Source organism: Danio rerio, chromosome 14, assembly GCF_049306965.1.
Source record: "Danio rerio strain Tuebingen ecotype United States chromosome 14, GRCz12tu, whole genome shotgun sequence".
In the NCBI taxonomy this organism is placed as follows: Eukaryota; Metazoa; Chordata; class Actinopteri; order Cypriniformes; family Danionidae; genus Danio; species Danio rerio.
This window is the reverse complement of record NC_133189.1, coordinates 25,936,782-25,949,982: the sequence shown is the minus strand read 5'-3', so window position 1 is coordinate 25,949,982 and position 13,201 is coordinate 25,936,782. Positions and strand designations below refer to the sequence as shown.

The following is a 13,201-nucleotide window of genomic DNA, read 5'->3' as shown; positions in this document are numbered from 1 at the left end:
ACATTGCATCGCTGAGTGATGCAATTTCAGCTTGCATCATAAAGGCTGCATCCAGATATTATAGGATGCTTTAGCATTCATTAACAAAGTGCTAGGCATAACAAGCATACTTTAATATGCAGCACAATATATGTTGCTAAATTTAGAAAACACTATTATTTACTATAAATTATATTGTCTTTTTATATGGGTTGCTTATTTCAAACATACAAACAAACAAACAAACAAACAAACAAACAAACAAACAAACAAACAAACAAACAAACAAACAAACAAACAAACATTCATAGCGTTAGTGGCCAATATGAATTGAATGTGAATCAATTTCCACCGTTTCTGAGTAAACATGGACAACATGTATTACTGCATTTAAAAAAACAGATTTCTTAAACAGTAAAACAAAAGAGTGTGGTCATCTAATAGTAAGACAGATTCGCAAGGGCGGACGCTTTATCTCGTTGCTGCGCGACTTCATAAAAAAAGCGCTGATGGATCTCGCGAGAGTTTCTCGCTGCACACAGACCTCCAGAGATGTGCGTTCACCCTGTATGGCGCGTACAGTGTCCAGCTGGGGGCGCTGCACTATTTCCCGGCAGCCAGTGAAGCGCAGTCCCGCAGCAGTACGAGGGGTGCGTTTGATTACTGCACAGCTAAATGGCGGATGAGGACAAGGGGCTGAAGCTCGAACAATAACACTTCATATTCCCAGCAAAGCGCTTCTCCGTCGTTTTAGTTTGCAGATGCAAATCCCGCATGCACGCCGCGCAGTCATTCATATGTGACTTTAGTGGTTCACTCGTTTAGTTTAGGCTCGACTGATTGCGAATCTTAGCGGAGCTCCAGAGGAAGTCGGTCTCTTCATGGTGGTTGTGATATGGGGGACTCGCTCGGTCTGATCGGGAAGCGGCTGCTGTTGCTGCTCAATGACGGGAGCTCGGCGCCTGCAGCGACGGGCGGAGAGGTGGAGCGGGCGGCCTGGCTCCGAGGGACCGTGCGGGCGGTCAGTGTGATCGGGCTGGCGAGCCCGGGGGTGGAGGTGAGACCGATATGACAACAACAACAACAGACCGTCAAAACATGAAACTAAACCAGCCGTAAAACGGCACATGCTAATAAACATTGATAAACGTGCCATTTTAAAATGTATAACATAACAATTGACTCTGCGGTTGAGTGAGAAATGGAGAAGCAATATCTAAATAGACATCTGAATATGTTCGAGTGCTAGTTAGCCATGTAGCTATAGCTGCAGATCTGCACGAGCTTAAATCACTGTTAAGATTATATTTGTGGAAGCTATTAATGCTTTCTGGTAATGTAGCAAACTAGTTTTTGACAGCAGTAGATTTAATCAAAGACCTATTGTAATTAAAATCTTTCAAACACAATACACGCATACAACAAAGCAATTAAATACTGTCTAACAATACAAAGGAAACGGCCCTTGTTCATGACCCAGTGCCAGTGTAGTAAGTTAATAACATCCATTGCCAGTGTAGTTATGATGTTATATGGTACTGGTAGTTAGATTTTATTAATAATTTGGTAGTGGTTAAAAGTATACTAAATTTAATTTAATGTTCAGTATATAGTATACAAACATTAAACCAACGAAATGGTTTTTGGTAATGCATGTTAATTTAGGCTTTAATTTGCTTGTAATGTTACATCGATCACATGTTCAGTAATCATCCAGACTTACTGATGTTACTTTTTTGTGGCTGACATTTTGTGTGAAAGGTATACTATGGTTTAGAAAAAGAATTTGAGCCCCTAATCAGTTCTGTAAGATCACGTGACACTGAAGTAAGGTTGCTGTAATAAATTACATTAGGTATGTTTATCAAATTTTTTTCTCAAATTAATGACCTAAAATAACTGATTTTGAGTCACAATTTATCAAAACTTATTGCATTACTTGCTTAAATAATTTTGCTGTAACACAAAGCACACATTTTTTTTATCTTAAGGACTATTGTTCTTGCAAAATTTGGGAGAGGAACTGCTTTTCTGCTTGTATTTAAATTTTTGCAGAATGATTATACATTACATTTTGTAAAAAAATGTTTAATAAACTAAGTTGTACCTAATATACTAATAGAATATTCTAGTATACTAGAATATACTAATAGAATCAATAGAAACTTAGTATTTGCTGTGCATTACTATAAATTACTATACTATAAGCAGCCATCTTAATAATTAATAACAACTATTCTGAAATATAATACAGTGCTGGCAGTTAAGCCAAATTTAAATATGGATGTGCAGTTTATGAATAACCAAGGACCAGCTAAATTGTAAGCTAAAATATTGCAATGTTCAACTGAAAGAAGGAGGGATTTAGAAGCAAAGTTTCATTGTATCTGATCATTCTATTTAAAGGGAAGTTTGTCTGATTTGGTGGGGATGAAAGATTATGATGAGTCTGTTTCAACATGGTGTGTTTGAAGAGGGCACCACTATACTTGTTTTATGCAAAGTAGTCAACCTTGTATGTTCTTTGTAGGTGTTTGTAGAATTTGAGGACAGCCCTTGGCGTAAGCGTGCATGGGTGCAGTTGTATGGGGATGAGGTGCGTGTCGTTCTTATGGAGAGTGCCATCGTTTGGGCAAACTGCAGCGATCCTTCTCTCTCCACTGCTCTAGGATCATCTGCTACACAGTGGCCTGCCTTGGTGAGTACAGATACACTGCAGGCATTTGCTGTTTTTCTGTAAATGCATTGTCTTATACTAGTTGAGAGCAGCAGATTTATTCCACCATCTACATTTTGTCTGTTAGATTTATTAACTATTTTTGTAGTTAGATTTGATTAGAATTTGTGTTTAGATTTGAGTGAATATATGGTTACTTGTGATTTTTGATTTTCACTTTTTGTACATTTAATATTGTTTTTCTGAACCCACTTATTTATTTTTTTATATTTTAGATGTTCAAACAGCTGATTGACCGTGTGGGTTTGGGGTCCGTGGTCCCTGTTGAGTTCTTTGGTGCAAGAAATTTGGCGTTTCTCCCTAATGGGAATTCGCTGCACACTTTTGAGGTCGGTGGCCAGTGAGATCATGAAATCTGCAATCTGATCTTTTTACATTTGCTAAAGCAGGACTTCTGTATAATCAAAATGTATCGACCTGTTTGTATCAACAGACTGAAAAAGATTTTACACACTCTCTGCTTCAAGAGCAGCCGGCACTTCAACATGCCATTTCAAGCTGGCATACAGACTCTGAGTTGCAGGAGATTTTGCGGAAAGGTCAGTTGGATTTAACTGAATAAACACTAATCTAAGAAAATGTAACTGCAAAGACTGAACATATTACTTACAAGCTGAAAATATAAGCTATACTTCTTTCCTCTTCTGGTCAGGATCTTACACTATTCAGGGTCGGAGAGTAAAGGTGTACCAGCCAGAGTTTGAGCAGCCCTGGGCCTTTGGACTAGTATCTCAGCATGATCCTGTTTCACACATTATGGAGATTACCATGGATCAGAGTTGTTTAAAAGTCAGTATGCAGCCTGTTTAAAAGCTAATATGTGTAATCAGTTGGTCTAAATACCTCACTGATACTCTAATCTGACAGAGATTCTTACCAATGTATGTGGCCTAGAAATACTTAAAGATTTGTTCGTGATTATCATAGCATATGCATATTATGTTTTTTCAAAATAACAGAGGCTTGATTATTGAACTAAATATGTATGATTGTAATTGTGTATTTATTTGGCTTCATATTTAATTCATCTCTTTCCATTGCATTTGTTGACGCTAGACTTCTTGCTCAATTTTTTTGAGTGCAGGCTTGACAGTGGAAATGTTGCTTCATTTTGGCCTTGCTTGTTGAGGTCCCAAGGTTTTTGGTATTGCCCAGTTCATTGTTAAGGCTGATTTATACTTCTGCGTCAAGCACATGCTAATGGTCCAGCGCACCCTTCATGGGGTTGCATAGCCCTTGCCGTTGGCTTGGTAGCTGTGCTGAGTGTGGGCAGTGCTGAGAGCCGTGAGCCCGATGGATCGTGTGTTTACAAGTGTCGAGTCCCATGAAGGAGCTTCAGATGTTATGTGTTTAACTTATGATTAAAGTTGTTGCACGTCTGCCAGTTCCCACCTCTGATTGAGAGAGTTTTAGTCTCTTGCACATTATGATAGCATTCAGAAAAAACAAAACACCTGTGATAAAACTCAATACAGAGGAACATAACATAACCTGCTGCCAGGTAGCGTTTCGGAAGTGTTATTGCAGAGCAACACAAACAGCACGCAGAAGTATAAATGCACGACTAAGCGGAAGGCATGCGCCTTGGGTCATGGCGATCGCTTGATGAAGAAGTATAAACCAGCCTTTAACCTTAGCGTTCACAGGCCCATAAGAAATACTTCTATTAACTGAATCATGGGCTACAGGAAATTCAATTGATACGTCATTTTCGTAAATCATCATTTATTGTTGCAGGGTGAGGAGACACAAGTGGTTGATCCTCGGGTTATTCACGTAATGCTTGCTGAAGGCAAGTTAAATGAGGTATGTTTTGTTTCTCCCACTGGTTGTCAACTGCAGCATAGCTTGTTTATTTTAAGACTGGAGTGTTTACCAACAGTCACTGCTATTACTTTTTCTTCCAGAGCCAAGATCGACGCAAAAAGGAGGGTGATGGTGGGAAAGGTGAGGGCAGTCGAAGACGTCGGACAGCATCTGAAGGAGATGAAGACATTACACTCAAACGTTTCAAAGGAGCCGGGGAAGGTGCCTCTGACAACCAGAATGGGAATAGCTCCAACAGGGACGCAGAGGCTATGGTAACATGCGTAGAGATGCCGGGAAAGGGAGTAGTGGAGGGAAAAGACGAAGCGGGTGGTTTGGGTGGGAGGGTGACGAGCACCTGTAGTCCAGTAGCTTTATCAAGTCAAGACTCCTCTAACAACAGCAATTCCTCTCAGCAGGAACACTCCCATATAAGGAGCACAGGTTTTGTGAAGGAGAATGGCAGTTTTATCCCAAACCAAGAAAGGATTTCTTCAGTATCTGCAGTGCTTCCTGCTTCTACTCCAACGCCACCTCCTTTGAAGCCTGCCCCATCACCTTTTTCTAACACTTTTCCTTCTTTGGGTCAAATGCCCAACTTGGTGCCCGGGGCCCCTGCCCCGAAATCATCTCCCACACTCCCATCGTCAGAGAGGGAGGAGGGAGGTGTTCTTTCAGGGTATCCTAAAACAGCTGCCCTGGTGTCTCCAGGTCCTGTGACCATTTCATCACCTTCCCAAGAAAACACTTCAAGTGTGGCTCTCACTGCTCCTGTTGATGCGAACCAAAAGCCCAGTATGTGGGGATCAACCTCAGAAGGAAATCAGGTGGGGCTTTTACAAGAACAGAATTTTTTATTTATTTATCATGCGTTATTCTCTGATGCTTATTTATATCTCTTTTTTGTATTTCAGACCCCTAAAGCCCCTGTTCTAGCTCCTGCTGGATTTGGTAAACAGTCCTGTGGAGGGGTGTTTGGGAATGTCTCAACACAGACTAATGGATCTTCCCAGGGGGACAAACCCTTTGGGTTTTCATTTAGAGGTGCAAAGGACTCGCAAAGGCAGGACTCTGATACGTCACAGAACCTGTTCTTCCAATTCATCTCTCAGAACCAGAGCAACACACAAGGCCAATCAAAAGCCTTCACATCTTTGTCCGAGTGCCTGAACAAGGAGCCGCCCAGCCTGTTCAAGTCTGCTGCTCCCTCTGAGGGTTTCAAAAAAACTGTTGTGGCTTCTGCATCCACTGGACTGTTTGGTTCAGCACCTGCCAGTGGCCTGGCACCACTGAAAGAGCAGCCAAAAGTGCCTGATATCAAGCCTGCAGGCAATGGGATCCTTATGAACAAGCCTTTTGGTGCTGTAGGGGAGGCACAGAGCAAACTCCCAGCCACTTTTTCTTCTGCCATAATTCAAGCTGCAAGCTCTACAGAGGTGCTGAAACCCTCGGGATTAGGAACCAGTGGACTTGGAAATGCCAGTGGTGGAATTAGAAATGTAAATAGCTCAACCCCAGTGAGTAGCTTTGGTCTGCTTGCTGGCAACAAGGTTTCCGATGGACACGAGAACCTGTTCTTGCAGCCCTCGAAGGAGACAAATTCGTTTCTTGCCTATGGCAGAGGTGTTCCGCAAACCCCTTTTGGTGCATTGACATCTCCAAAGTCTTCATCTGCCCAGTCCGCATCTGCTGTTTCACCTTCAGGCAGCACCAGTCTGCTCGGTCAAGATCCTCCTGGTAGTGATGCAAAACCAAATCTCTTCACTATGGCAGAACCTCCCAAGGGAATCTTAGCCCCTCAGTTTGCAGCTCCTGCTCTCATGACCACTCCGTCATTCACATCAGTTGCACAGGATGGACAGCAAATATCCAAACCAAACAGAGAAGGATCAGATGACAGCTCTGGAACCCTTCTCAGCACTGAAGCAGAAGGTGTCTCTGTGCCCTTTGAGCAAAGCAAGTTTTCACTGGAGGAACGTCTTCAGTCTATCAAAAAGGATTCAGAGTCCAGTAGTAACAGTGACTTGTCTGATTTGAGTGAGGGAGAGGACAACGCTGGCCAGAGCCAGAAACCCGATCTTCCGGCAGGCAATGAGGATAAGAACAAGGCCCAGGCTGCAGCCAAGAGCCGGCCACGGAGCAAACCATTTAAAGGTAAGGCTTGACTATTGCATGCTTCATGAGGCGGTACAGCTAAAAATGAGCATTTTTGTCACAATTTTACATTGTTTGTCCTCAGGATGAAGTGTTGTATTGGACTGCAGTAGTTTTTATTGTTTGGAAAGCAGTGGAAGCATTGAATAATTTTTGATTTTGCTTAGCTTTTGGCTTCATGACTGTATCACTTCATGGCATTGTAGTAAGATCAATATTAGTGGTTGACCTTTACATCATTTGATATTTCAGATTTTTGTAGTGATTGACATAATTCATGAGTAAGTCGTCTAGAAGAACTCTTTGATTCACCTAACAAATCCCAATAGGATTTTTATATTGCCTTTTGGATTCTTGCTGAATATAAAATCTAACCATCAAACGTTTTATTGTTTTGACTTTAATAATTGAACCCAAATAATTGTAAGTGTTAATACAAGTATTCCGTGGGGTCTTAAAAAGTATTAAATGTTGATAAATCGCATATGAGAAAATTAAGGCCCTTAAAAGGTATTAAAGTCTTAATCACGGGGTCTTAAATTTTGTTCAAGCATTGTCCAAAGTGTTTGACTCCAAAAAAGCATAAATATATTTATTTTCCTCCTAATATTAACAACGGCTTGGTCGAAACATTTAGTCAAGCTTCTCCGCCCGGGTGATATCACATAATTTGCGACAAACTGGGGAAGGTGATCTCCACATGTAGTGAAATGATTGAGCGAAACAGACAGCAAAATGGGAAAATGTAAGTTTGCGTACTCATGGTTGGAGAAAGATGAGTTTAAACAGTGGTTGAAGCCTGTCCCTGAAAACAAGCACGTAATTTATTTTTTTAAGCTTTATTTCTTCCAAGCTTATCTGTGTTCTGTTGCATGGTTGTGCTCCATTGATTTATTTACTACAACTGTTTATTAAGGGAAAGGTTTGATACTGATTAGAACTTGAAGTGGCGATGAGGGCTTAAAATATTCTGAGAAGGTCTTTAAAAAGTCTTAAAAGTTATTGAAATTACCTTTAGGATTCTGCATATGCCATGAAGTATAAATGGGAGTGTTAGAAACTGTTTGTGCCATAGTTTTCTACAGTTTTTAAAGTCAGTGGCAAGTTTCTGTCATTGCTCAAGAGGGTGAGGGTAAATTTGTATTTTTTTTTCCACTTGATACATTTGTCGTTCCAGATGTTAGGATAATGTGTACCACTTATTTTGAGCTAAACTGAAATGTACCTGAGTTCGATTGACAAAAAAATAGTGATCTTTGGTGTAGTTTATTGGAACTCCATTTAGGTTTGTATCTGATGTAAATTAATTTATAGTAAATATGAAAGCAGTTAATAGTTAATATTGTTTTGCATGAATTCAACAATATACCATTTTTATTTTGCTAGCTTACATTGTTAGACTTAAGGTGAAAAATTAAGCTGTGCAAGTTAATACACAAAAAATGGTATGATCTTTTATTAAAACCTAACCATTTGTTTCTGTTTGATGGCTTTGTTAGCCATGGCCCTACAACAGTTAGTTTGCTGTGAGTCTAGAATGACGAAGCTTTACAACAATAAAACAATATTGGCCACCACTAATCAATATTTCATAGTGATATATCTATTAACATTCACAGGTTGTAATTTGGGTTTATATGTCATCTCTGTAGTTGGACAGTCTGTGTTGAAGGACCAGAATAAGGTTCGGCGCTTGAAGCAGTCTGGAGAGGCCTTTCTACAAGATGGCTCTTGCATTAACGTGGCTCCCCACTTGCATAAATGTCGTGAGTGCCGTCTGGAGCGCTACAGGAAATCGCGTGAGCAGGACTCTGATGATGACGACCCAAATGTAGCCTGTCGATTCTTTCACTTTCGCAGGTGAATATGATTCTGGTATATTTAGCTTTACTTATATCTGAACTGTGATACTGATGAATTTGACTTGTGTTATGACAGGTTGGCTTTCACTAAAAAGGGAGTTCTTCGTGTGGAGGGTTTTCTGAGCCCACAGCAGAGTGACAGCATGGCAATGGGCCTGTGGCTTCCTTCCATCACAATACAAGAAGGACTTGACCTGGACACGTCCAAATATATTTTAGCAAATGTGGGGGACCAGTTTTGCCAATTGGTCATGTCAGAGAAAGAAGCCATGATGATGGTAGAACCACATCGTAAGTTACAAAATTTTAACAGTTATTTAAAATTCATTTAAGGCGTATTTATACCTAATAATAATCTAAATTATTTCCAAGAAAGTTTTATATAATACCAAGGGCATGGTTTGCACTTGACATTGGTGGGGATAGGTGAATACAATAATACTATTTATCAGAGTAGCACGGTTTGTGCTTATTTTAAATGTAAAATATACATTTTTACTTGAAAATTTTTATTTATTTAAAAAGGTGCCAATGGGATTTTCCTTTTTTGAAATGTATGAATGTTCCAGGTACAGAACAAACATCAACTTTAGGCTCTTTTACATATACAGGTTTTCCAAGATCTTGTTAACTTTGGTTGGTCAAAGCAAAAGTTAAGATTTTGTTGTTGAACCACTGCACTATTATGACATTTAAAAATATAAAATACTAAATTCATAAAGATAAATTAAATAAAAGCATTTTCCCTCAATAAATTATGCACTCTCATGTTTTATGACTAAATCAGAATCCAAAGGGCTATAGATTTAAACGATAATCATAATGTTTATTTATTTGAAGTAGCACTTTTCAGAACCTTGTTTGCTTATTTGTGTTTTTACAGAAAAACTTTACCTTAAAAAAAGTTCTGTTAACTGAAATTAAATGTACAATGAAATCTAAAAATAATACATTAAATGAATAAACGCATAGTTATTTGTGTAAAGATTTTCTGATAATGCTTTGTGATTTATTTATTATTCATTATTATTATTGTTTTCAATTATTTTTTATAATTTTTATTTTCAGAAAAAGTGGCTTGGAAGCGAGCTGTCCGAGGAGTGAGAGAAATGTGTGATGTTTGTGAAACAACCCTGTTCAACATCCACTGGGTTTGTCGTAAATGTGGCTTCGGCGTTTGTCTTGACTGCTATCGACTACGCAAGAACAGGCCACCTGAAGGTAGATAAGACAATAATCTGCCACATTACTTATGATTCAATCCATCACCATCAAGGACCACTTTCATGTCTGCATGTGTCTGATTCTCTATCTCTTTTAGTGGAAGATGGTCCTGAAGAGGAGGTGTTCTCATGGCTTAAGTGTGCTAAAGGCCAGCCACACGAACCACAGAACCTCATGCCAACTCAAATTATACCCGGCACGGGTTAGTGCATTTATTTACTATGAAAAAGCTCATATTAAATCAAAACAACTGGAGCAACAAGCTAATTTGTAATGTTTTTTGCAGCATTGTACAGCATAGGTGACATGGTACATGCAGCCAGAGGTAAATGGGGGATTAAAGCAAACTGTCCCTGCACTAGTCGGCACAAAACGTTGATGCGGCCCAGTGCTCCAAATGGTCTTTCACAGGTGAGTTGCATCCATAACTAATGAACCGAATGTAGAATGACCTCTTGCAAATTGCAGAACATTTACATGTATTAATTTAACAGATGCTTTTAATCAAAGTGATTAACAAATGAGGATAAAATAAGCTTCAAAAGACCAGATAGCAGGAATAAGTGTTTGTAGAAAACTGTCTGGTGCATATGGAGAGGAAAGGGTGTGTCTTCTACAGGTGGTAAATAAAGAGAGAACATATACGTTTTTTTTATTCTGTGCTTGAACCTGTGTTATTGTTACTGTTTAACCCTAAGTAAAGGAACACTTCACAGTTTGGTGTGAATTGATGCTCTGATTTTACGTTATCACAGAGCAAATAGTGCCAAATGGTGCTGAATGCAAAATGGTCAATTGCCTTTTGACCAACATAGTAGGGTTGTGCGATATGGGCAAAAGAAACCTATCACGATCTTCTTAAACAATATTGCATTTTCGATTTTAATCATAATTTTGCCACAGACAGACTGAATCTGTGTTTACATTATGAATCTGATACATATTTGAAAAGAAAAACAATTAGATCTTTATCAAAGACCTGCAACATGGCTCCAAAACAAACTAAATAGAACTAAAAATAATCTAACGTTAGTAAAACTGTAAAAAATTGTCTCTAGAACAGACCTATTACAAAACAAATGTGTGTGTGACTGTGTGTGTGCGGGCCGTCAAACTCAAGTAGGGATGCACCGATACCATTTTTTTGGATCCGATCCTGATACCAAAATTCTGAGTATCGATCGATACAAATTCTTTCCCGATACTTTTACAGTTTCTATAGTTCTGGTGCTCAAATAATATATCTTCTTTAGTAAAAATAACAGACCCATGGCCTACATTATATGACACACGACACAATCTAACTAAAACATGATGCCTGGTATAAACTATAGGCTACATTATTTGAGCATTCATTATGACATTGATCTGATCTGTTGTGGTCCAGCTTATGTTTTCTTTTTTTAATATTCGGATTTTTCTTTAAAATCTGTACTAGACAATCACCATTGACCCTAATCGTTGGTAAAATAACCAGCATTTTAGCAAAGCCTGATATTTTCCAGCAGGTTTGAAGCAGACTAAACTGTCTGAGGCCTGGTTTACTTAATACACTTTCCCTCACCTAAACTCGCCGCTAGTGAGATGGAGAAACAGGTAACCCACTCTACTCCAGTGCTGTGAATGCGATCTGCTGGATGATCACACAGTGCAACATGATGTAGGAACAGCAATAAACTCCATTTTACGGATCAAAATGAACCTATTTAATGCAGAACTAAATGAACAAATAGTCTTGGAGAGTTTTTCGTGTTGTCATGAGCACGACACAGTTTGAAGTGTGAATGAATGAAGAATGATTGACAGGCGCAGCGGAGGGAAGCTCTGAACTGAACATGAATTACAGCGCTTGAATATCCATCTGTACTTCACATTAAACTATTGAATGACTTCAGACCATTTGGGGATAAAGTAGGCCTGCATGACAACTTTCCAGTGCCTTATAATAGGCTTCCTTCATGGCTTTTGTTGGCTTTAGAAATGACACAAAATATAGCACACGCGCAAGATAGGATTTGGATTGGTACTAGCTGGCCGATACCCGATCCATCAAAAATATGCGGTATTGAACTGATATCCGATCCAAGTATCGGGATCGGTGCATCCCTAAACTCAAGTAAGGCTCTAATGTTTTGCTTGACCAAATCTCAGAAGTAGCTGCGTGTTTGTTCACAGATTTGTTTTGTCATGTATAGAGCTCTTTGTGACGCTGCCGTAAAATAGGACATTCACATATTGCGTCTTATGCGCACACAAGTCTATAATTTCCAGCAGAGGTGCATGAATTGCATGCACAAATTGGGATTGGCATGCACGTATTTCACATGCACCCAGCTGAAAACATCTCTTTTTAGACAAACTTTAAATGTAACTTTTCAGAATACCACACCACGAGTCATGTAGCAAGAACTGACCCATCAGCTTCATACTTTGTATGGAATATACACATTTCGGTTACCTCAGACAAACACAAGACACCCGGCACACCAGTGCTTTTTAATTCTCTATACATAAAACTTGTATTGGAACTGCAGCAATGTTTTGATAGGTTGTCTTCCCTTGGGAAAACGGTTTATGATCACCAAACACCGACAAAGGAGCGACCACAAAGCACATAAAAAATGCTGAAGTAAGCGACACGCTCACACTTTCCACATGCTTTTAGACTCAATATATGACTGACTTACAAATAACCTGGTTCTGCCATACATCAGCCTTCCTGTATCTAAAGTAACTTAATCCCATACCACAGATGTTGAATTTTTTGGCATCAAGTCCTCCTGAGCTGAACTCATCATCCCTGTATACGCAGGCTATTCAGTCTCCTGTTCTCTCGCTCCGTCTAGGCGTGTCGTGTTATGATTGGTTCAAATACCATGCTGTGAGAAAATCGTGCATGTGCAAATTTTGATTTTGATTAGTATTTTTAAAAATCGCACAGCCCTACAATATAGTAATTTAAAATTTTTGGTTCAATATCAGAAACCTAAACTATCTATCATGGTAAAATATTACAATTCTTAAAAGCAGGACATTTTTGTCAGTGTCTTTGCCGACCTGTGACTTTTATGTGAACATTCTCTGTTCTCAGACACTAACCATAACAAACATTCAGCACACATTCCTTTCCCAAACATTTTTTTTCAGCGCCTACACTGTTGTTTAAAATTGATTTCAAACACTGTATAGACAGCAAGTTTAGTAATGTCAATTTAGATTTTCTGCTGATGAAATGTTGTTTTAATTTTGAGCCATGTTTTTTTCATATACATTGTGAAATTAGTTTGAGAGAAATGTATTTCTTAAATGAAAACAGTTGTTGCAAAAAATGTTAGTTGGTAAAAGAAGTTAAGAGTAAAAAAAGAGATCATTTCATTCAGGATAAATTTCACCGTATGTTTGACAAATATTATGAGGAAGGATGATGCAGACTCTAGAA

The 13,201-nt window shown here is 39.0% G+C and overlaps 1 protein-coding gene across 12 annotated transcripts in view; it reads left to right on the top strand.

Moving 5' to 3' along the window:
* Nucleotides 1–637: 637 nt before the first annotated feature.
* Nucleotides 638–13,201, top strand: part of kdm3b (lysine (K)-specific demethylase 3B) — a 37,636-nt gene continuing 25,072 nt past the window's right edge. For 4 of the 12 annotated variants that reach the window (XM_073921800.1, XM_068213332.2, XM_073921798.1 and 1 more), the window contains exons 1-14: nucleotides 638–1,036; nucleotides 2,510–2,677; nucleotides 2,932–3,045; nucleotides 3,150–3,255; nucleotides 3,369–3,505; nucleotides 4,454–4,522; nucleotides 4,624–4,797; nucleotides 4,942–5,349; nucleotides 5,437–6,676; nucleotides 8,329–8,536; nucleotides 8,615–8,829; nucleotides 9,607–9,759; nucleotides 9,860–9,964; nucleotides 10,049–10,173. In XM_073921800.1, the coding sequence (XP_073777901.1) occupies nucleotides 875–1,036; nucleotides 2,510–2,677; nucleotides 2,932–3,045; nucleotides 3,150–3,255; nucleotides 3,369–3,505; nucleotides 4,454–4,522; nucleotides 4,624–4,797; nucleotides 4,942–5,349; nucleotides 5,437–6,676; nucleotides 8,329–8,536; nucleotides 8,615–8,829; nucleotides 9,607–9,759; nucleotides 9,860–9,964; nucleotides 10,049–10,173 (3,384 nt within the window). In that variant the 5' untranslated portion in view covers nucleotides 638–874. Of the gene's footprint in view, nucleotides 1,037–2,509; nucleotides 2,678–2,931; nucleotides 3,046–3,149; nucleotides 3,256–3,368; nucleotides 3,506–4,453; nucleotides 4,523–4,623; nucleotides 5,350–5,436; nucleotides 6,677–8,328; nucleotides 8,537–8,614; nucleotides 8,830–9,606; nucleotides 9,760–9,859; nucleotides 9,965–10,048; nucleotides 10,174–13,201 lie in introns of all 12 variants that reach the window. The other 8 variants (XM_073921799.1, XM_068213331.2, XM_073921796.1 and 5 more) reach the window with 2 other exon arrangements.